This window comes from Rattus rattus, chromosome 6 (genome assembly GCF_011064425.1).
Source record: "Rattus rattus isolate New Zealand chromosome 6, Rrattus_CSIRO_v1, whole genome shotgun sequence".
NCBI lineage: Eukaryota > Metazoa > Chordata > Mammalia > Rodentia > Muridae > Rattus > Rattus rattus.
Genome location: NC_046159.1, coordinates 69,423,335 through 69,449,040, shown reverse-complemented (window position 1 = coordinate 69,449,040; position 25,706 = coordinate 69,423,335). Strand labels below are relative to the sequence as shown.

Here is a 25,706-nt window from a genome sequence, read left to right as displayed (position 1 = left end):
AGAAATATTGTCCATACTCTTGTAAGCTAGCTCGTACTTTATCTTATTCACATTTCCCTACCAATCTGCTATTTACTTACTGAATTGTGACATTACAGACTTGGAAACAAAAATGAAAAGACACGCATAAAGTTAAAGCACAATTAGTAGCCTAGAATGCATTCCTTATACCCAATCATCCTCCCAGGGAAGTAAAGACAAAAGCATGAGTCTATCAGAACAGTAGAAATGTACATAATTGACAAATTTATGTTGAGCCAAGCTGAAGTATACACTGGTTATGTGACCTCTTCCATCACTGTACTCAGTATATTTCAAAAACCAGCCTTTTGTTCATAAAACATTTTTATAAGTAAAAGAATGACTATTGAGAGTATTAATATCAACAAGGCACTGAGGTCTGGTTGCTAGGCATCATGTTACCACCACATAAAATTTCTCTTATCTTCAAAACAAGTATATATGAGCATCCTCTTATCTACATATGAGAAAACTAAAATAGAGAAAATTTAACATTTTGGATGGGGGATTCCTTCCATTGTGATACACTCTTCTCTAAAGAGGGGGATCCATTCTACGGTCCTCCTAGTTTACTTTCTACCTTTCTGAATATTGGACCAGCAATCTTGGAGTTAACAGCCCCTGTGAAACATTCTAATTGCTCACAAACATGAGTCATATGACCAAGAAGTTATCAGGGTCACACAAAAGAAAGTCACACCACACAAATGCTTGTTATCATGGTTCATGAAAGCTGTGCACCAATAGAGTGGTAGGTACATCATCCCTGGCTCTGATTTTCCTTCTAGCAACTGTAGTTCTCCAACGAAGGCTCTACATAGTCAAGGAAAACTAATTTTTCTTCTAATTTTTCACATCTGAAAATTTCATTCATACCACTTCCTGTATACCAAAAAGCTATAGAGAGAAAAGATCTTAACAATTTCCAATTTTTACTTAGCCTTTTAACTTGTCGTTTACAAGACACCATGAGACAGAAATGACACAGCATGAACTATGGCCATTATCTTCATTACCGCAGCTGATGTGTGGCATTTCCTATATTGTATACAGTACTGCTCTGCAGAACAGAGACGCTCCTGAACTATGCTCACATTTCATAAAACACAAAACTCTCCATGAGAGAAACTATATATGGGTCATGTACTGCCTATGAAAGGATGGAGTCACTACTGTAAGTCTCTACTTCTTCAAGTGTAAAGTGAAGTTTATCACTATATCATTAAAATGTTATATAAAATAAGCCTTAGTGGGTAAAGAAAAACTTAAAACACGCTTTTTAAAGTTTAAAAGGAATGTGTGGCTCTAAGCAATTATTTTCTAATCTCTCATAAGTTTAAGAACAGCTGGATACAAGAACATGGATGGTAGCAGGTATTCCAACAGATGTTTCAAGTAATTGGACATCAGTGGTACTGGCAAGGTACATGGGTCTCCATTTCATGGTCCTAATTGTGGGGTGGCCTAGTTACAACCTCAACTTTTCATTTTGCAGAATACTCAGAAAATACTGTCTTCAAAGAAAACCATAGAGGAAACACATTTTAAGGGGTAGAAAATAAATGGACAAATTCTAAGAATAAATTGAAGAACGGTCATGCTTGCCATAGGAACTAACAGCTCATTCATTAATCTCTCTTTCATGAGTCTGTGTCAGTACTGCTGCACTCCATGCTCCAGACAGATGAAGAGCTAGATATATTTGCTCCCTTTACTCCAAAGCACTCTGAGTCTTGTCTCCACAGCTGCTAGTCTGTCTCCTTATATACAAGTACCTTCTTGCCCCTTACTGGTGTGTTCTCCACAGGGCTTTCAACACATGAAACACATTGAGAGTAGGTCTTAGTCATACTTGGATGCTTGTCAGTCAGCTTGGTTGATGGATTCTTGGTTGTTTAAATTTCCCTTAAACTGAGGTATGAGGTGTGAACACTGGCAACTAAAACATGATGAGTATTTTTCTCTACTGGTCTACATTTTTAGATATTTCCTCAAGTTGGTATATGCCCCCATGGACCAACTTATTAATTTTTCATTAATCTTAATTTTAAAAAAGTGTAATACTGAATTGTTTTACCTTCCCATTCATATGAGAATGAAACTTAAGAAGAACTTATAACACAAGAGACATTTATCTGAGATGCAGATACTTCTCTTTGTCTTATGAATTGTGTACTTAGCAATGAACCACAGTTTCAAATGCCTTTACCTAAAAGAAGACATAAAAGGCATCTAAGGTGGTTCTCTTTAGAAGCTCAGGATGCTTCCTCATATAAGTGCCTGCCAGGGCTTGGCCTAGTTTGGAAACCTTCTAGTCCTGTTCTCCTGCAGTGAATGCACTTTATTGAAAATGTAGCAAAAACACCTGAGGGTTCCCTTCCATCTAAAACTCGAAATATTTTTGGTCCAACAAAGGACCTCTATGGACGGACAAAATATTGTCTGTATCCTCTCAAAAGAGACTGAGCTACACAAGAAACTTTCATAATACACAGATTAAAGAGAACAGGATCCTCAAAGGACAGGAAATGCATAACAGTATTGCCAAAAATCAGAGAAAAATATATCAGAGTTTCTCTTAAAAGGAAGCTAGAAACCTATGAAACTTGATAACTTATTGGGGGAAAATAACACTTTAATTTTAAGATGACCACAAATGTTAACCAAGGAACAAAGATAAACATTAAAGGGTGCAGCTTGATTTTAGCATAGGAAAAGTGGTGTATTATATTATATTTAATATTGATATGAAAATTTCCCCTAAGACATAATACTTTTCTTGGATTTCCTGTGAGTCTAGTCTTGAGAAAATTATATTGCCTATATATGTATTACAAATCTTAATGTCCTCTCATTTTTTTTCCCAAGAGACCAAAAAAAAAAAAAAAAGCAAGACAAAGGCTTAGTATGTCAACTTTTGGTACCTCACTGAGTAATGTCTGTCATATCTGGGGTTTCACCTGCAAAAACATTGTGACTTTGTTATAATTCTTAACTCTAAAACATAGTTATTCCTTGACTCTAAAAACCACTATCTTCATGGCTCACCTAGAACAAACATAAACTATGGAATTTGCTGGTTATAAATATCTTAAAGAGAACACCATTGGGAATTTCAACATAACCATTACACTAAAGTACTAGACATTATTAAAACTAATATTTTAAGAAAAGAATATAGCGGACACAGAAAATGTGCTTCATTTACACAATGGAATCCTACTCAGCTACTAAGAGCAAGGATATTCTGAGTTTTGTAGGTGAATGGATGGAACTAGAAAATATCCTGAGTGTTGTAACTCACACCAAAAAGGAAATGCACAGTATGTCCTTACTGATAAGTGATTATTAGCCAGAAAAAAAGTATAGAATACACAAGGTACAGTCCCCAGCATTCAAAAAGGTAAACAAGCTGAAGGGCACAAGTGAGGATGGCTCAGTCTCACTTGGGAGGGAGAAGAAAGTAGCCACAAGGGTAGAGGGAGAGAGGGAGTGATAGGCTAGGGAAAGGGAACGGGGGTGCGGGGAGAGGGGAACATGATCTGGTAATACTTGGGGAAAAAAGACTGAAGCTCTGAGGACCAGCAGAAAGAATGGGAACAGGCAACCTTGGGAGGAAGGAGGTTAGGAGGACCCTCCAGAATGTACCAGAGAACTGGGAAGTGAGAGACTCTCAGGAATCGGGGGGTGAGGGGTTAGATCAAATGCCCTACAGTGGGGAGAGGGAACTTGTTGAGCTCACCTCCAGCAGAAAGACAGGGCATCAAGTGAGGGATGGGGTGGCTATCCTACAGTCTAAACTCTGACCCATAATTCTCCTTGTCTGGAAGAAATGCAGGGATGGAAATGGAGAATAGCCCAAGGAAAAGAAAGTCCAGCAACAGGCCCAATGTTGCTTCCAACTCAAGGGGAGGCCCCAGGACCTGACAGCATTACTGAGGTTACGGGGCAGTCACAAAAAGGGACCTATTATGACTGCCCTCCAAAACACCCAACAAGAAGCTGAAAGAGTCAGATGTAGATGTGTGCACCCAACGAATGATCAGAAGATGCTGACACCTCTGTTGAATTAGGGAAAAGCTGGAGAAGCTGAGGAGGAGGGCAACCCTTTAGGAAGACCAGTAGTCTCAATTAACCTGGATGCCCGAGATCTCTCAGACACTGGACCATCAACCACACAGCATACACCAGCTGAGAGGAAGCCTCTGACACATATACAGTAGAGGACTCCTGGCTCTGGGTTTAGTCAGAGAAGATGCACCTAACCCTCAAAAGATTGGAGGCCCTAGGAAATTTAGAGGTCTAGTGGGGTGATGGCTGGGGACATTCTCGTGTAGAGGGGAGGTTGGGAGGGCAGGGAGGAGGTATGAGATGTGGAACAGTTGGAGGGTGGACTGGGAGTGGAATAAAATCTGGAGTGTAAAAATGAAAAAAAATGTAAAAAGGAAGGAATATAATATATCACCTTTCCTTTTCCTTTCATCTTGAACATGTATTTATCTGTTCCCACTATATCAAGGTTTCAAAATGTACAGAATGAATAAAGAATACAATAATTCTATTGTTTTCATAGTACTTAAAAATTAAATAAATTATCTGTATCATAGCATTGAAGATAGAAACTTTCAAGTTTTTAATGTCATAAACACAATGGAGTTGATTTAATCTTTTGTTTATACAAAGTAATAAATTTAAGCCATTTTATCTTACTTAAAACTCATTTTCCCTATTCTCCCTGGAACACTTAATTGTCTTTGGGAACAGAGAGTCCAGAAATCTAAGTTAGGGGGATCTGGTTCAACTAGGAAGGATATAAGGTGATGAGTAAATGACTTCAATTGTCCTTAACAGTCTTTCTTTTAGCAGCATACAACATTATGCCCTAGTGCCATACCCACACTGAGGGGTAACAAGTAAATCTTGCAGCATTGTGTTGCATTCTGGGTAAAAGATCAACATGGCAACTAGTCCTATGGTTCTCTTCCAGAGGCAATTTTCACTGACTTATAATGAGTAGCTGTAGACATCTAAGACAGAGGTCAGAGATGGTAATAAACACTCCACAAAGGCAAACCACAACAAGCCTCATATCAAAGGGTTATCTGGACTGTTCAAGATTTATCAAAGTATTAAAAAAATAAGAGTCTTCCTATTTAGGAGTCTCAGGCTGCTTTTATATCCTAGGAGGGTTTCATCTTAGCCCTTGAGCTGTCCACGCTCTTCTTTCTATAGTCCAAATCCATCTATGTCAAGAGCATTCAGGAACTGAATCCTGATCCATAGTTGTTTTCCAAACTTCAGTTTCAGAATGGGAGGAACAAAAATATGAGCATCTCCTACGTGAATAGCTAATGTTTTGTGTCTGTGGTATTAAATGTGCAAAACAATTCTTTCCTCTTTTATTGGAGTCATTGTTGTCCCTGAGTTCATGCACTACCTCTCTGACTCCTCCAAACCTCCAAAGATGTACCATCTTTATGAAGCAGAGCCCAGGGATGGTTGCTCAGCTCTGGAAATGCGCAAAAGCTTGACTGGGGCAGACATAATGAAAAGGAACAAATGGACATCTATGCCATCAAAAGGCTGTAGCCTTTTTGGGAGGATGAAAAATGTGGAGTTTCTCTCATAGCTCTTCTTCCTGTATTGGTGCACTTCTCTAGATTACTTCACAGACTGATCAATGTAGGGTAACAGCTATTATTCATGACAAGAAAATAGAGAAAATATTTAACACTTCTAGTTGATTGTTGATTCAAAATATAGTTATGAACTAATATCTTAATATAGACCTTCCGGGTTTCATTTCAGCAGCATAAATGCACATTTTCACCCTAGTTAAGATGGGAATACAGTTCTGTCGATAATGTTCTAGAAATGAATATTTCTCTGAATTTTTCCTTTTCTTCTATTTCTTCTCAATAGTATTATCCTCTTCCTTTCCCACCTCAAACACCCACATAAATATACACATCTTGCACAGCATTGAAGATAGAGAGCCACTTAATTTTTTTCTTCATTAACTTTTCATGTTGAGACATGAGAAAAAATGCAAGAGCATCTCTCAGATCTCTACAGTTCCACATTCTTCCTTTAAGGTTAAGACTTACTAAATCTTTAGATTACTGACCATCATTCTTGTAATTGTTTTTTAATGCTTAGCCAGAGATTAAATGAATATTCATGGAATAGTCATGTATTACTGCTTCAGTTTGAATGTGAAATGTCCCCCTCTGGTTCATGACTCAGTGGGTTAACTGCCAGATTTTGGAAAAATGATCAGAATCCTAAATGCAATGACATAGTTGGTGGATTGCTTCCTTGATGGATTTATAATATGGTGGTATTATTGGGAAAGTGACAAGCAGTAGGAAGATAGGCCTATAACAAAAGTCAACCCCCAGGCTGGGGGCTTGTGGGAGTGGCTGTCTTTTAAGGTGAGCAGACTTTGGTACCTGCTTCCGGCTGCCATCATCCTCTACCTCAACCTGGGCCCTGAAACAGAGTCAAGTGATCATGGATGAACCAATATAATGGTGAATTGGTCTTTCAAGGCATTTAGCTGCAGCAATGAAACCTTAACTAATAAAGTTACCTTTAACTCCCAGTTTCCCTAAATACTTAATTCTCCTGATGTGCAATTTTCTTGATCTGAAACTTCTTCCAAGAACAGAAAGATGAGTCAGTGTGTTACTTTGCAGATTTTGAAACAGAGGTGTGAAAGTGAATCACCTGGCATGCATTAAGAAGTAGGTAGTTAATTAGATATTCTAAGATCCTACTCTATCATCTTTATTCAAGAACTCTGCAGTTTTGCCCAGGTTCTGCATTTTCATAGCCTCATCCTACTCCAAAGCTGAGATTTTTTCATGCAGATGTTCTGGTCACTAAAATGAATAAAGGGACATTGGTTGAATAACAGAAGTAGTAAAAACTTTCTACGTTTCTTTGACATTTGGTCCAGTTAGCCTAAAATGGACATATACAAGAATAGTATGTTTTTTCTACTGTTTTCTCTTCTGAGATATTATACTTTCTCTTCTTCCTTGAAAATTTGTATTTTATAGCAATTTTATATATGTAAAGTATACACACATATGTATACATATATATGCAAAGAATACATATATGTACATATATGTATATGTGTGTAATTTATACATACACATATATACATGCATATATGTGTATATATGTATGTATGTATGTATATATACATACACACATACTCCATTGTCCTTTTTCCATCAATGTTCAAATTACCTTGTTATTATACTTCTTTCAGGGAGGTTATTATAATGTATTAGTGTTACTTCTTTTAGGTATCTGTCTTCCATGATAATTTCATCTATGTATCCATACTACCTCTAATAGGCATCATATACATATTCAGTATGTGCTAATTTACAGATCTGATTATTTCTAGAATAATTTAGAAGGATGGTTGCTTAGATCTGATGAAAAAGAACAATGTCAACTAATTTTGGAACAAGTAGTTCCCGTATCACTATCTCCTCTAATGAGGTATAATGTCTTTGAAAAATAATTCAAGTTCCATTTGAACTTTGTATTGAACAATTAGTACTAACGATTTATTTTTGGCTTTGGAAAGCCGCTTTTCATCAGTAAACTTCAGTGTTCTCACATAGTCATGTTTAGCCTGTGGGGGGGAAATGATTTCCTGAGATAATAAACATCTGAAAGGTAATTTTGATGTCACATTAAGAAAGGAAAGTAAAAAGCATTTCACAGAATTGGTGTGAGCCAAGTCCTTATTTAGTTACAAAGCCCTGAAAATCTGGGAGAGGGGCGAGGCTGCAGGAGAGTTCTATTCATGGAAATCGAGTCTGTTAGAAAGGTCAAAATAGTATCTTCAACAAATTTAGATGACAAGAAAATGAGGCAGATTGCACACTGCAAAGCATCAGTGAATCCACACCACTGGGGCTTTGGGCTAAGTTGTTTGTCCATTTGTGTAAATCATACCTAAATCAATAATCTCTTTCTAAGAGTATTAAGGAAGAGATTACACAGTGACACCCACTTTTACTTAGTATTTAAACTTTATCAGTTGTGGCTTCTCTAGGCCAGAGAATCTGACATGATTCTTGCATCATACATAAAATGCTTCTTTTTATCTTACAAAGCAATCCTCAGTACAGAGCCTCATTGGCCTGGGGACTTCCCATCACCATCTTACACGTCTACACCTGCCAAGGATAGCACCAGAAAAAATTCCCCTTTATTCTTACCAGAGATCCTATTAGTGTTGGGGCTCACCCTTTCCCTCAACTGTCTTCCACAATTGTGGCTGGGCATGGCCACATGACATTCTGTAACTATGTAACTGGCTATCTAGTTTTATCTTCATAGAAGACAATTGTGGGCTTCTTAATTTCTCTTAGTGGAGTATGTTATAAACTAAACATACAATTAAGTCAGGAATGATTCAGTAAAAATACAAGACATACATTAAAAGTAGTGACTTTAATTTTGATATAAAACACATCTGAATACAGCATACCCTGAAGTCCATTGATGTTGTTTGTTTGTTTTTTCTCTTGAAGTCCTACCTTCTTCTCTGGAATACTCATGTACTGTACATCATTGCAATTCTACAATGCCCTTCCAAGACTACTAAAACTGCCACTTCTTACAAAGTCATTCCATAACACTTGATTCTGAGTTTGTTCTTCTCAAAAAAGTTTACACTGTAAAGGTAGTTAGTTCCTGAGATAGTAAATTCTTGAACATTAGGAAACAAAAATACTTTTACTGAATAAACTAAGTTAGGTCCTTATCTTAGGAGCTCATAGGAATATTTTTAGTTGCTTAAGCACTTACTTTGTTAGCTTCCAAGTTGTCACTTGGCAAGTTTTTAGAATTACCCATAGTTGGACATTCCCCAAGTTTCTAGTAAGGAGTAATTTTATCTCCTATACAGCTCATAATTTCCAATTCTCTACTCATCAATACTTATCCACAACAAGTTTTTGTCCTAAAATATTGCATAAGTAATCGTGAACTTTGCAGAGTTCAATGAGATAATTTCTACGTAGCATTTAGTAGATATGTATATTTTAGCACCAAACAAATTTGCAATTCTAAAAACATAAACGTGTTAACTTCTAAACAAACCACTGTTTCAAAGCATCACAGCCACTAGCATGCTACTATTTTTCCTCCATTTCAATTCACTCAGAACTAAGTGTGTTGTAGAGAACAAGTTACTAAAGTGACGGTTACATGTCAAAGAACATGAACTATTTATATATAGTATTAACCAGAAATACTACACCAGATGGACAGTATATTTTAAAACCTATTTTTGAATAAACTTTTTAAGAATTAGATATATGTCCAATATAAAAACTATTTTGTCAACTATTCAATCTTCACGTGGGCTACCATTAGTTCAAAAAATCATAAAAATACAGAATTTTTGAGTATATATACATGAAACTGCATGATTTATAGACCATTTACCTACTTTATACATATAAAGCAGATATCCCCAAAATCTTTATCACTGACTTTCTATAACCCTAACCAGTCAAAGACAGGAAAAGAATCAATACATCAATGACAGATCTTCATCAAATATAACTCCTGTTATAATACACTAATTTCTTTAGAATATATCATGGGTGTGTATTTAAAAACTATAATTTTAATTAATATAAAATACATGAACACTAAACATCACTATAGATGGAACATGCACATGAAAAACAACAGGTGCATGCATGACACATTCCATGAGAGACTCTCTGAGATTGCACAAGCGTACAACACAACCACTCCCAACTCACGAAGTTTAAAGATGATTGTGTTCCAATAGTTTGGAAAATATTGCCATTTCTTACCTGGCAGCTGTGTGAAGGGTTGATAAAAGACATTAACAACTTGAACTATGAGTATACATCCCATTTTTCTAACACAGAAACACTGCCCCTACCTGGGATTTAGGGGTATGATGCTTTTACTGAGAGATTTGATGGAGATAAGTAAACCTTTAAGACTTTAGCATTCTCTCTCATCTGCATAGCATAAGCTTAACTGCTTGGGATTACCACCCAAATCTTCCTGGTGGCTAAGATGACCCTAGTTTTCTTCACCACGTCTAAAAGGTCTAAAACTATTGTCAATGCTTTAGACTTGACATCTAAAAAAGAAAATAACTCTAGAAACACCAAGCCATATAATTTGAAAAAACATGAATGATAGCCTCTTCGTATATTTTATAATCCATATCTAAACGTGTCCATCTCATTCCAAGAGGCCTTCATGTTCTGATGTATGAAAAGAGTTTAGTGCTTACTAAAATATAAAGGGCTGCAAATTTGTTATAGGATAGCATAGGTTCTACACAAAACAGAGAAACTATTAGTGAGAACTAAGTCTTCTTAAGGTTGTGGTTATGGCTCAGTGGTAGAGTGCTTGTTAAGGACGCACAAGGACCTGGGATCAATCCTCAGCACCACAAAAAAAACTTGGTATGATTGTGTACATCTATAATCACAGCACTCGGAAGGTAGAGAATCAGAAATCCAAGGTTATTCTTAGCTATATAACACTGTGGAGCTCACCCTGAGATCTATGAGACCTTGTTTCATAAAACAAAGCAAAACAAAAAGTGATATCCAGTTGAACTGTCCCCATTTTGTCACCACCGATTGTAAGAATAAATGCCTAACTAAGGCTCTATAATTTGAAAAACATAAATGATAGTCTCTTCGTATATTTTATAATCCATATCTAAATGTGTTCATCTCATTCCAAGAGGCCTTCATGTTCTGATGTTCACTAAAAAAGAAAGGAAAGGAAAAAACATCCATCCTAGTCCTTCCACATCTCTTAAACGGTGTAGTGCATTTGGAAAGCCCCTTTGCCCTCTCAGACAAAAGCCTCCAGCTCCAGCATTTTAATAAGTACCCAGGAGAGAGCAAGGAAGGAAGCCAGAGAAAGGTTCGCTCCTCTTCATCTTTTCTCTCTAAATAGTAAGGCATATAAGGAGCTTATCAGCATCAGAAAATCAAAGAATGATAGCTTTCCACACATCTTAGCCACCAAGTAACCCCATAAGACAGTGATGTTACAACACTTAACAGCAACAGTAGTATATAAAAACAATATATTTGGTTGTGACCCCTTAAAAATGGCAAGCTCTAAACTTGCAAAAGTGGTGACCTTTTTCATTTATAAAATCACTTTTGTCAGGGCATAAGGTAGCTTTCATTTTCTTACATCTAAATCAAGCATGCTGAAAATTCAGTTTCTTTACTTTTTATCCTTGTGATTTTAAAAGTGCTCAATAAGTACATCTAAAGGCCAATGACAATAAAGGACATTTCATAACCCTGAAATTTTCTTAAAAAAAAAAAAACAAACTTGACAAGCTGTCTTCAGGGAATACACAGAGATGGTAGAATGGACTCTACACATTTCACACTTGAGGTCACTTTTAGGCCCAGTGCAATGAAAGACTGAAAAACAATGACAACACCATGTATGCTTCTCAAGTCTGGATCACAGTTGAAGTTAACCTCTGCTCTGAGATTCCTAGTTCTTGTCAAAAACAAATTTGGCCTTCGCCCAAAGTCAATTAAGTACAGAGCTTTTAGCTTGCATATGATCATGGCAAGTCTGGAATTCTAGCCCACCCCACCCGTCTTCAGATTGATAATTACAGCAAGAGATATTAGATTATAAAGTGAAGTTACTTACCATGGAGGAGTCACTGCTTCCACTCCCGATTGGAGCTCCCTCAGCACAGGTTGGGAGGTGGGTAGAAAGTTGACTAGCCCTGCCCCCATCTATGACATCACAATCTACCTCATAAAAGGTAGTGAAAGTGCTCTGAACTCCTGTCTGATTTCCGAGAGATACAGAAAAGAGAAAGTGAGAGAGAGAGCAAGAGAAAAAAAAAAATCCCGTATCCTACTTGGGAGGGAATTGGGGAAGTGGAGGAGGGAACAACTGGGAATTACCTAGGAGAAAGAGGTTATGAAGGACTTAGGTGCTGAAAGAGATATGTTCTGGCATTTTTGATATTAAGCAGCCAGGTCAATCAGATTCCTCTTTAGGTATGCAACAGATAAAGGCACCATATGTGAGAAGGATGAAGAAGCACCCTTTTATGCCCAGCACTGTCAGGGATAGTTAAATGGGCTCAGAAGGAATGACTCCTCAATTTAAAGTGTTGAACACTGCCAAGAGAGAAAGCAAGGGTGTGTTGTATCTCTTAAACCCTGGAACAAAATGTGGGTATTCCAGGTACCTTGCTTAGAGCCTCCGGTGTCTTGCTGTGTAAGCCTGGCCAAGGTCTTCACCTGTATACATAACCCAGCATGTGGTATGAAAGGGATACTTACCTCATTCATTATGGAGCATTCATTATTGTTATAACAGCAAGTTTTTACTATTGATTTTGGAACCCAATGGTGGGTTGTATAAATGGCACAATTGAAGAGATAAGCCAATAATCAATGTTCATTTCTAACTTTAGGATTCATTATTAAATTTTTTAAATATTTTTTTCTTGCTGTTTGGTCATCGTTTTCCATTGGTATCAATTATATTATGTATCTTCACTGGGCCTATAAAGTCCACTTTCAAAACTACAGGAAAATCAAAGGTAAAAACTCTTATACTTCCCAAATTTCCTGGTAAGATCCTGCCTACAGGATGTGAAATCCAGGTGACTCAGAAAACTGCCTGGCCAAATATTCTTGAAGTAGACAATTCTGTCTTATGGGCAGAATGTTAATATCTGCCAGTTTTATCTCAGTCAAGATGCAGTAATGTGTAAGAGAGCTATAATTTTATCAAGGTATAGCTTAGAAATACAGAAATGTGAAATACAAGTTATGAAGTAGGAACTATTTAAAGAAAATATGTGGTACTGAAGACCAGTTTCTGCTTAAAATAGAAGCCAGTGTTGCTTCTGTCCAGGGCAGTAGTTCTAAAGTTGTTGATCACAGATCCTCTAGGGGCCACATATCAGATCTGCTGCATAACTGATATTTACATCACAATTCATAACAGTAGCAAGACCAGAGTTACGAAGTCCCAACCAAATAATTTTATGATTGTGGGTCACTGCAACATGAAGAACTGTATTAAGGGGTTGCAGCACTAAAAATGTTGAGAACCACTGTTCTAGGGAAATACATGAAAAGCAAAACTCTGCACAGAAAATATGCTAGCAGACAGTACAATTCAAAATAACTTTTAGATTACCAAAGCTTATTTGTATATACAGACAAACAAACTACCAAATCGTCGATTTTTAAATCAGGGTATTTCAATTTCCAATTCTTTTGTTTATCAGATATATATATATATATATATATATATATATATATATATATATATATATATATATATATACTTTGCAATATAAAATTATGCAAAGCTGCCAGGAAGTTACTAAATTCAAATTAATGATAGAGTTAGCAACATCCCCAGCTTCAAAATTAGTGTTGGATACATTTTAAAAAATGTCTTTATAAAATTCAAGATGACACCAAAGAAAAATTTATCAAGTTCATATAAAGAAGTCTCCATGAATTAGAGAAAGCAAGGCTACTCTACATGTATTTTCCTTGATGTATTGATGTATTTCCACTTTATATAATTCTGTGAATAAATTCAAATTCAGCATACAATAGCATCTTGAAACTATCTATGAAGTTTTCCCTTAGTTTTTACATATTGAATCATTGATTACTTGGCTTAGCTACTTTTAATAACTTGTAATGATGTGCCATTGGTATTAGATAATAAGCATTGTCTGACTTTTTTGTATTGTAGAAAACATAGTCAATTATGGCTGTTATTTTCAGAGATGATTATGAAATCTTAGAAACTTGAATCATCTCACGTTTTAAATATGTAAAGGTCATAAAGATTAATGATGCAATTGCCCATTTTCCAATAAACACCTTAAGATTTTTGGCTACCCAATAAAGAATTTACAATTTTACACTTAAAGTTACAGTAAAAGAACAAAAATTGAGCTAAGGGGTTTTTAAATATGGAAACAGAACATATGGAATTTAGACTATAAACTGTAAGTATTTCTTATTGGCTGTCTATTGCTAATTTGAAAATGAAAAATGTCTTCAGGAACCCAATGCAAAACTAGGCTGCATCAAAAAGATGCGCATTAATAAACTGTGCTGACGTTTCAGGTGAATTTTGTGTGACTGAATGTGAAAATGCCTGTAGTGATGAAATTAGACAGAAAAGATAACTTGTTTTGATGCAGGATGCAATCCAAGGGTCTAGACCTTTGATAATGTTCATACAATCTAAACTGAAGTTCAACTAAGAATTTGTTGCATAGTTTCCATGATATTAAACTAAATGGATGAGAAACCTCTTCAAGGTAAGACCATAAGATGCAAGACCAGAATTTCTGTCATTATGATTGCTGCGTTCATCTGACCAAAGACATATAGGATGGCTTTAATTTCTTTGCATTAATGAATCCAATTTAATTTCTAACACAGGAGCCTGAAAAGAGACCACTGGAATGATAGGGGTATTGTAAAAGAATGATCTACAGATGCCTACACAAACTAATTGAACGTGGAAAACAACAAGGCCAGGTCCACACAAGTTGACCACAGTGTTATTATTAAAGAAAATTACCTCAAGAAGATAAGTCTCAACTATCACAGAAGCATGATTGAATCAGTTCCTATGTAAAGGCATAATGGTTTGTTTTGTGGTACTATATTATGTCTAGAAAATAGAGCAGAAAAGAATAGTTAGATACTCCTTTACATATGAGCCAGACTGGAACATCTCCAAGTTAGTCACTCCCAGTGGCAAAATAGATTTCCCAAAGAAAGCAGATGAACAAGGTTAAGACACAGGTCATACAGAATTGACAGAATATCTAACCATAGTTCCAATCAACTTCATTGTCACAAGGCATCTGCACAGATGAAGGTATTCAAAGAAAAATAATAAAACAAGACACACTATTGAAGATGAAAGATTTAATGTCTTAATTAAGAAAGCTTGTCTTCTAGAAAATAGGATTAAGATGAAAGATTTGAAATACATTTATTGCCTAAAAGGAAAGTAATTTTTCAAGATTGGAGTTAAGATGCTGTGTTTTGAAGCAGTTCAGACAATCTGAAATAGGAAAAGTCCATATAGCCCATCCAGAAGCCTTTCCTATTTAGGAAGATACATGGACCATAATGTGTCACATATTTCTCTTCTAAGGGCTGCGATCAAAGCCATAATTCATAAATCATTTAAATAGGCTGTTAAAAGCACTTGACAAAATAATCTATAGGGACAGAATATAGACAACAGTAAAACATACTTTTATTTTCAAAATGCAGTAAAAAGAAAAGAGAACAGGGGAGACACAGAAGTAACCATCAGAAGAAGCCAGGCCATTCTAACAAAAGAATTCCAAACACCCCAAAAGCTGAGAAACTATGTAGGAAAAGAAATAGAATATGTAGACTAATAAAAACACAATAGAAAGTATCTTCCACAGTAATTATTTGGTAGTAGAGACTAAGAAGTTTGGGATGACTCGATTCAATACATAGTGTCCCTTATATATTCACATGGTAAAAGAGTGAGAGTATCAATAGATGCTAAATTCAAGAAACCAGAAACTATCCCATTTAGATAAGAAATAAATGCAGTTCGTTAGGTTCCTGATTGTTAGTCTGTCAGTGGAAGGTAGGATTCCACTGATGCATGCTCCATATGAGAGCCATCCCAACTGCCGGCTCATATCTATCACTAGCAGCAGTCGTCTTGATCATCAGAACCTACATAAACTTTCTACTATAATGAGGCATCCCAGGAGAAATTTCAACTCCATAACATGAGAACTTGCACAAATACTGATGCTGCTTAGAAAAGTACAGATTTCAGAGCTTGGGTACATCTAGTACTGAAAAGAGCCCCTCCTGTTGACACTACTGTGTTCTTGGGCACATTTTTTTTTTTTTTTTTTTTTTTTTTTTTTTGGAGCTGAGGACCAAACTCAGGGCCTTGTGCTTGTTAGGCAAGCGCTCTACCACTGAGCTAAATCCCCAACCCCGGGCACTTTCAATAACAGAAAATATACACAAAATAAACAATGAAATCTCCAGGTCATTTTTAATATGTGTGTTAATAGTGACTCTCTGTTTTATCTATTTAATATTTATAGTATTTAAAAAATATTTTATGTTTCCTTCGATATCTTTGATTCACCCTAGAAGTTTGGGGGGGCAAATCAAAGTAGAAATGAGAGGGGGAACTACTATAAATTAACAAATGAAGTACAGACTAGTTATGAATATAAATCAATTTAACTGTGGCTAACACTGATAAATCCTATAATACAGGAGAACCAGTAAGCCAACGCTGTATTTCTACGTACTTTACTCAATGAATACTTTGACCTCTGTTATTTGTTTCATGGTCAGGGAGTAAGTACAAATGAAACTACTCTGACATATTCAAAATTGCCCAAACAGTTCCCTTCACAATGCTTATCTAAGCATTATTTTAAACATTTTGTTTACTAAACACCAAAGCAAATGCTATATCATTTAGCTACATTCTTAAATCCTACATAAAATTATTCCTTTTTTATATTTGCAGTAATGAAGATGGCGGGACACCACTTTAACAAAAGAACTATCACACGTTAACAGTCCTCAGGTTTAGAATATTTCTTATATTACTATTTTATAAGGCTTTACTACTACAGAGGTTTTTCTCCATTTCACGAATGCTGCACAATATAGACAATTATCTGCTTTAATTCAGCTAACTCCAAATACAGTTTTTAAGTTTCTTTTACAAAGTATTACTAACTTGTTGTTGCATAATTCTCAGAATATCACCTGAAATCTGTAGCATTAATTGATCATAGATTAAAGTGCTAATTATTTGCTTTCCTTCTTTTAACTAGAGGTTCTCAGAACTCAATAAATGTCTAATACTTAAAGGAATAAGTGGTGATGCTGATAACTCAGGGACCAATATATTCTGTTTAAAATCATTAACCCTTTTCAATATTATAGACAATAAGCCCTTTGTAATAATTGCCATTAATTGTCAACTTGATAAAATGTAAAATTGCCTGGGAGATGGACCTCTGGGTATGTCATTGGGAAAATTTAATTATGTATGGAACCACACTCAGGGCAGGGGAAGCATCATGGCATTAACTGGAGAAAGTGGGCAGGATCCTCTATTCTCTGCTTCCCTAGTGTACAGTCATCAGCGTATTCAAGCTCCTATTGCCCTGATTTTCCCTACATGATGATCTGTACTCTTAACATATGATGAATAATAAATGTTTTAATTTTAAATTGCTTTTGTCAAGGTATTTTAATCCCAACAAAAGAAAATAAAGCAAATAACATTCCTCAAACTAAACTAAAATTGAGTGATTGACCCTGTTCATGTTTAGATGATGCTACTCAGTATGGTGAGGACAGTAAATATAGCTCAGTCATAAACACATCCATGTAAAGTAGGTCATTCTACTTGGCTCATGTCCTGCCTTTTTGACAGAGACTGTCTGTTTCTTCTTTTCAAAAGAGTACATTGACAAATAGTCCTTGTGTGTATAGAAAACAATTCAGGATGACCAACCCCACTAGTTTCATTCTATCAGTGAATAATTTCTTTCAATAGGCAGTATAGTGATTTCAATGAAAAATGTCCCTAATAGTAATTGAACGCTTCATCCCAGTTGATAGCACAGTTTGGAGAAATTCTAGAACCTTTATCAGGAGAAACCTTGCTACAATTAGTGGTAGGAGCTTGGAGGGTCACCTCACACCACTTCCTGTTCTTTCTTCCCAAACCCTGTTGAAAAGCCACCCCTAACAATACAGACCCTCTCTCATGCTGCTTTAGACCATGGTATTTTATCACAGTGACAGAGAAGCAAATGAGAACAAATAGAACTGAGTCTATTGGTAACTTGAAAACTGTCATCACAGAGTATATAACTGAAGAATCACTGCTTTTATTGGATCAGTGTGCCATAACCCTTAGCTTAAGGCTGCTTGAGTTTAGATAGACAGTATACTGGACAACTAATACCACAGATCTCTATAACACCCAACACCTAAGAAGAATTTTTACTTTTCTATTAATAATCTAATTTCCTATTTTTTCAAAAACATAAGCTCGAACAGGTTATACATCATTTTAATACCTTGGGAGAATATTTTTACTGAAAAAGTTTATTTTTTTCTAGAGAATTTGTTAAAAACTAATATGTTGAATGTAGTGTGATAAATGTGAGTATAAAGTAGAATGGAAAATCAGAATGTAAGTACGCAGTGCAGTTTGCCATCATAACACATCAGAGGTGAGACTTTAGAAGGAAAATTTACATCTTGTGGCAACTCACCTTACCAATAAAATGTGTCCTAAAAATTGTTTCCATTTTGTAGCTGATAAATATCTATTTTATTTTCTTACTGTTGCACAGAACACACTGCCTAATCCAGATTTATTATCTGGAAGTATCTCACTGTCTAGATATGGACAAAAGATGGTTAGTGGTTCAAAAAGGTAGGTCCTTTAAGCCTGAATACCTAATGACCCACTGGCAAGAAGATCAGAATAAAAATGTTTTGAATTGCTATGAATTTCTTAGATGTATATTATTTGGTTCAAAAGAAATACAGAAATGTATTCTAACTCCATGTGGAAATAGCTAGCAATTTAGACTCCCCCCCCCCAATTACTGTATGATTTGATCACTGGAAATAATCAAGAGTTGACTATAGCTAGAATCAAAGATTTTTTTAAAACTCCCAGAAAGAAGATACTTAAAGTATATCTATCTCAACTGGTCTATAGACTATCTAGACAATTAGACTATATATGTATGTGAGATATATATATATATATATATATGTATATATATTATATATATTTATATATGTACATTTTTAATAGTCTTTTTAATTGTTTTATACTTCTTTTAGATTATAACATATATACCAGAAATTAGAGTCTTGCACATTCAGAAAACAAAGGGTAAATATAATGCATGTATGTTTTTTCTTTGTATATGTGTATATAGACATATATGCATCTTTATGTACATGCTATTGTTGGGATTGATTTTTAAATTATTAGTTTAAAAGTATTACACAAATATTATTCATAGATCACCATGAGTACTCATCTTCAACTTGCACAACCTGGATTTTTTAAATGTATAATTTAAAATTTGCACAGTAAGAATGACTGGAAACTAGGCAAGTAAGATGGTTGGTAGGAAAACATGCTTACCACACAAGTTGGATGAACTGAGTTCGATCCCCAGAACCCACTTAAAGGTCAATAGAGAGAACACTTAAAGGTCAGTGGAGAGAAGTAACTCTACGAAATTGACCTCTGACTTCCAGTATTTGCTTGGCATACATACCACCATCCTACCCACAATAATAGCTTGCAAATGTTTCCTTGCTCTCTATACCTATAGATGAATGCAGCTCTCACACCTCATCAGAGAACTTTCCTTGGACTATGCTTTAACACATAATCTCACAGTTGATCAAAGAGAAGAGAAAAAAAACTATCAGTGGAATGATCAACTCCAAATGAAACATCTATGTCATCACCTTCTCTCAAGGCTCGGGGTCATATTGATAGTGAAAGTGCATCTTATGAACCCGTCAGGACGGCTGCATTCATCAACTCTTCCTCTGTGCTTAGCTGTACAAGATCAAACTAGACAACCTTCCAGCATGGAGGACAAGTCACAGCAAGAGCCCCACCTCTAACTGCTGATATGCAGAGGTTTCTGCGGGTGGGGGAATTTTGTTTAAGGGAGTTGAGGGAGTAGCTTCTGGTAGGTTGACTAAGCTACAGTGGATGGCTACATACCCATGCATGTACGACACAGAGTGGAATCAGTGGGCTATTAAAAAAAAGAAGAAAGAAAGAGGGAAAGGTGGGAGGGAGGGAGGGAGGGTGGTAGGGAGGAGAAAGAGGGGGAAACAGAAAGGCAGAGAAAGAGATAGAAGGGGAATAGGAGGGAAGGAAGGAAGGAAGGAAGGAAGGAAGGAAGGAAGGAAGGAAGGAAGGAAGGAAGGAAGGAAGGAAGGAAGGACCTAAGGTCCTAAGGTCTGGGGAGATGGCTTAGCAGTTTAGAACACTTAGGTTAAATCCTCAGTACGCACATGGTGGCTCACAACTGTAACTCCAGTACTATTGGATCAGATAATGTCTTCTACTCTCCACAAGCACCAGGCAAACAAGAGGTGTGCAGGCATACATGAAGGCTTTCACGTCCATAAATATAATATAAATTTTACATGTAAAATTATATATCTTTTAAAATAAGTTTTTTGTTGTTTTGTTTTGTTAAAACAAGATTTCTCTGTGTAGTTCTAGCTGTCGTGGAACTCACTCTGCAGATGAGGCTAGCTTCAAATTCACAGAGGTCCACTGCCTCTGTCTCCCAAGTGATGGTATTACAGGCACGCCCCGCAACTGGCTGGCTTGTTGCTTTTTCTCTTTTCTCTTTTGGATGACAAGTTCAAGCACAGATATGTAAGGTGTTAGGGGAAGAACTTGGTGAATATGATCAAAATATATTTTACAAAATTCCCCAATAAATAAGTTTATATGGCCTAACAAAATAGCTAAGCAGTGCTCCATGTGGGTTCACAGAAACTGAAGAGACAAGCACAGGGCCTGCAGAGTCCGCACCAGGTCCTCTGAATTTATATTATGACTGCTAGAGATTTTGTGAGATTCCTAACAGGGAGAGCAAGTATATCTCTGACCCCTTCGACTGCTCTTGAGACTCTCTTTCTCCTACTGAGTTGCCTTGTCCGTTTCCCACAGAAGAGATTGTGCCTTGTATTATTGTATCCTGTTTTGTCCTATTTGCTGCTTCTTGGATGCCTGCTCTTTTCTGTAAAGGAAATGGAGGGGGAGTGAATTTAGGGGATAGGGGAGGTAGAAAGTGGTTAGGAGAAGTAGGGGGAGCAGAAATAATGGTTGAGATGTATTATATAAGGGAAGAATCTATTTCTGTTTAGAACAATAATCAAAATAACATTTGCATTTTTTACAACTTTGCCTCAGAGGTTCGGAGAGTTGACTCAGTAAGTCGAAGAGACTTCCTTACAAGCAAGGAGACCTGAGTTCTATCTCCAGTACCATGTGGAAAGACTAACTTACCGCTTGTGTGTATAACAGCACCATAGCCCATAAACACAGGCAAATTTCTGAAGCTCATTGGTGGGCCACCAAGCCTAGCCAAATCAATGTGCTTCAGTCTTCACTGAAAAACACTATCTCAATAAATATAGAGAATGTCTGCAGAAAGACACCCAATGCTGACCTCTATCAACAAGGATATGCACACATGTGTATATAAATACCCACATGCATACCTGCACAACAGATACATTCCACCATACACACATCCACTTCAAAAGGACAACAATATGTTTGCTCAACTTTCCTCCCATGATGATACAATGCTGTCACACTTAACAGATCTTTACCTATACTAAACTATTATATAACATTGTGATAAAATTTCTCCTTCCCTCCCCTTTTTTCTTGCTTTATGCTCTTTCTTCCCTTTTATCTTTTATTTCTTTCCTCAAAACTGACATAAAAATTTAGACAATACTAAATTAAGCAAGGCCAGCTCATACTCAAACCAGCTAATCTCTTAAATCCATTTCTTTTTTGGATATTTTTACCATTCTGTTGATTTAAAAAAATGTGAAATATTTATAACTGTGTTGAATTGATTGGCTTGTAATGCATCCACTACCTTGAAATTTAATTAAAACTGTTCCATTAGGTTGTTCAGAATTATATAAGCCAACCTAAGGCTGCTCAGAATTGTATAAGCCAACCTAGAAAGCAGATCAGCAGCCAGAGAACGAGTGCATTTTAGACAGTAGCTGTAAGGATGGATCTCCGAAGATGTACATCTTAGACTACCTCATTCCTATAATTTCTGTCATGACTCAGAGTTTTTAATACCCATTTTTTTCATGATTAGTTGAGTTTTTCTTCTCCAACATTTAAACTCAAAATCAGATATAGTAAAACAGCCCAGTTCCAGGTTATTGGTATAGAATCACATCAAAATCAGTATGCTGATATGATACAAATGTGTATGTTTATTTTAACCTATGTGGACGCATAAAACATGACTCATGTTTTCAAACTGAAATTACTTTTTCTTTGGCAACTGCAGATAATCTATCCAAGTCTCTATCCATTTGACAGAAATTTTGACTTCCTGGTTATGCTCACATATTTCAAAGAAGAAGCCACATTGATGAACTCCGTGTGCATGGGAAACAAGTAAGACACTTCAAATATTCTTTTTGATTATATGTGAAAGTACAATGACATCTCCTGAAAAAGGTAGCAACTGTGTCCCATTGGAGAACAAAGTAAACATGGCAGACAGCACTGGCATAATTTTCTTGGCAAAATAATTGAAAATCTCTGTGTATGGGGTCTCATATCCTTGACTTTGTGAACATTGAAGGCAGTCATTTGTGGCTATTTTGCACAATATGTATATTGCTTTTTGAACTTCTCTCCACTGTGGCTACAAGTGAGAAAAGGATGAGGACTCATATGAAAGCAGAAGTGGGAAAAACAGCAGGCTACAGATGCAGATGTGGCATCACACAGCAGTCAAGCTTGAAAATAAAAACCATGAGGTGGCCCTAAGCAGGACCGTAACTGAGCAGCATGACAGCCAATGTTCATAATGCACTTGATTCTGGATTATCATAGTTATCATAGCATTCCTCTATAAGAAGCCTTCTCCCATGCAAGGACTTATGAACTTTGCTGGTAAGACTCAAGGAAGGAAACAGGCTTCTTGAAGGTGTTCTCCATCTCAAACACCTCCGCAAATGCCAACAGTGCCAGTGATTCAAAGCCATGATGGTTTGGACTACATCTACATAACAAAAGGACAATGGAAATGAAGCTCTGGAGGCAGTGACAGACAATGGGTACTGAGAAGGTGATGGACAGCTGCTCTGCCAGGGAAAATATTTGCCCAGATGAGGTTGATGGAGTCTGAGATCCACAAGGATACGCTGAGCATCCATGGCAATCATAAGATTTGAAAAGTAACAAATGGAAGCACATGAGGCAAGCGGAACAAAAAGCACTCAGTTTCACAGGTGCTATGGACAAATGGACACAGAAGCAGAGTGGTATGGAAAACTGTACCGTCAAGGCGGAAGATAAAAGGAAGCAAGGGAGATGCAATGTTTTGATCACTTCTTAGTGAGAGAGAATTGATCATCACCAGATAGACAGAAGGACACACTGCAAGACAGGTAGCTCTTGGTTGTGGAAGAATGTTGAGGCAGGATCATTTTGGAAATGCAAAGAGGTGACTGTGCTTTGGGAAGAGGCACAAAATAGCCAACTGACTGAGCTCAAAGGTAGGACTGCAGGGAACGAACTTTCCAGATGGGACCTCCATGCCAACCAGACCAGCTCTTTCCCCAGCTATGTTTCCAGCAAGTCAAGCCACATGAGATCAGAAACACTCCGGATTGAGGAAGATTTATAATTATACACACAGATTTACCAGACAACACAGTGTTGACTCTCCAAGACAACAGAAATGATTTCAGAAGGACTTCAATATTTGCTCATATTCATCATGTTGGTAGGGATAAGTTCCTGCTCATCCTGCAGGTACAGTGGCTGCATCATAGGTAGCTGGGAAAAGAACTAAAGGTGGCATGGTCACACGTTGGAACTTACAAATCATTAAAATAAATCGCACTTTGTGTCGAGAGAAAGGGGATGAAGGAGAAGAAGAAGCCAAGGTGAAGAACCTCAACACAAACATTTGGAATCTTGCCAAGAAATCCCAATTCTTCTAAGCAGTCCTTGAACTTCTTACTTCTATACTTTGATGGAAATGGTTTAGATAATTATATTTTTATGAAAAGGGAAATATTACAGTGGTCTATCGAAGAATCTATATCATAGTGTTTGGTAACTATGGACGGTTTTGGCAACAGCACATCAACCTGTATCACATTCAAACAATTCAGTCAAGGGTTGCTGATAACCTAGTATGCATTGGAACCTGATAAGTATCTCATCATCTCTAACATGTGAACCTAGTCCACATTTAGAGAGGCTGGCTCCTCAATAGAGCATGGAAATTACCAGCACTAACAATGGGGAAGCTGACTCACAATGAGTAAATATGCAATAGCCCCCAATAATTAGAATAGTCACAGCTTGGCAATGAGTTTCCAGACTATGAAATTAGTTTTCTTGTGAAGAATGGAGATTTTACAAGGCTAGTATAAACATAGGGTAATTGGAAAATCAAATTGCTCTTTGTGAGCTATTGTGAGGTCTGGAATAATGGAGATAACATTTTTTTAAGCTGTGAATCACTGTCATTTGGTGTTTGCAGGAGTACTGTTGCCAAGAATGCTTGCCTTAGAAATACAGCAGTAGGAACTTGACATTGTGAAGCCAAAATCCCAGCTTACCCCTGACACAATGAGTTCTCCTCCCAGATTCTGAACTTCAGCCTTCACTTTGCTGCAGATGTTAAGCTGATGGCAATACAAGGCAATCCGCTGAAGGTAGGCTAATAAATCCTGCTTACATGCTGAATCAGGACACTATAAAACAAAAAAAAGTGGTATCAATTAGGAAGTGCTCTTCAGCTTCCAACACTTACGGTTTAAAAGGCTTTGGTGTCACATCCTTAATTACATTCATTTAACTCCACTTTTCTATGATGCACTAGAAAAATGCCAAACTCAATGGTATCAAGTGGCTAGCTCCACTTTGGAAAGACTTTTACCCATGAAGCCTCCATTGCTTTGGTTGCTTGGCAGAGACATGCACAGTACCACAAGAGTAAACATTCAAGCATGAGTTTGGGAAGGGTTTACAAGGCCCTACCTCTAGTTGAGGAACTACAGAGTCCAGGGCTTCTGAGAGAAGGAGAGTCAGATTTCTGGACTGACAAGCCCCCTGGTAGTTGTCCATGTGGCAATAGTCAGCCTAGAACCGTGTAATATGGGTAAGACTAATAAGATTAATTGGAGCCAGTAGGATATATATATATATATATATATATATATATATATATATATATATATATATATGCAATAACGATAAGTACCGGAGGAAGAGGACATAAATATGAGAAGAAGAGTTAGTTACAGGGTACATGGGACAATGTGAAAGGTTGGAAAAGTGATATATCAAAATGCATTAGAGTCAAGTATAAAATTTTGAAAAATTGTAAGTAACAAATTAATCTTTTAAAATGGAAAAGGAGGGGGCTAGTAAAGATTGCAAAAGTCTTATTAGGATATCTGTATTACACTAGACTATTTTGTTAGCTATCTTTGGAAATCATAAGACAATTACTATTCTATGACTCTTTTCACAAATATTAAGGAATGGAAGCCAGAAATCCAACACTTTGACAATTGGTTCTTAATCACGGGGCAGGGGGTTCAATTCAATCAGTTGGACAGAATATCTGTTTATTTTTGTTTTCTAGGGAGTACTCCAACTCACTAAGTCTGTATATTTTACAGATTTTTCCCTGCTTATCAAAAATTTTAGCAATATACTAAACTCTTCAAACATGAAGCTCTCAAATGAGATTGTGGCCCTTGTAGGAA

At 36.6% G+C, this 25,706-nt stretch overlaps 1 protein-coding gene across 4 annotated transcripts in view; it reads right to left on the bottom strand.

The window, feature by feature from the left end:
* The window catches only part of Ctnna2 (catenin alpha 2), a 1,084,017-nt gene that overhangs the window by 12,257 nt on the left and 1,046,054 nt on the right, over nucleotides 1–25,706 (bottom strand). For 3 of the 4 annotated variants that reach the window (XM_032906324.1, XM_032906321.1, XM_032906323.1), the window contains 2 exons: nucleotides 24,552–24,686; nucleotides 11,746–11,889 (listed from right to left, as the gene is read on the bottom strand). In XM_032906324.1, coding sequence (XP_032762215.1) covers nucleotides 11,746–11,889; nucleotides 24,552–24,686 — 279 coding nt within the window. The remainder of the gene's footprint in view (nucleotides 1–11,745; nucleotides 11,890–24,551; nucleotides 24,687–25,706) is intronic. The other variant, XM_032906322.1, reaches the window with a different exon arrangement.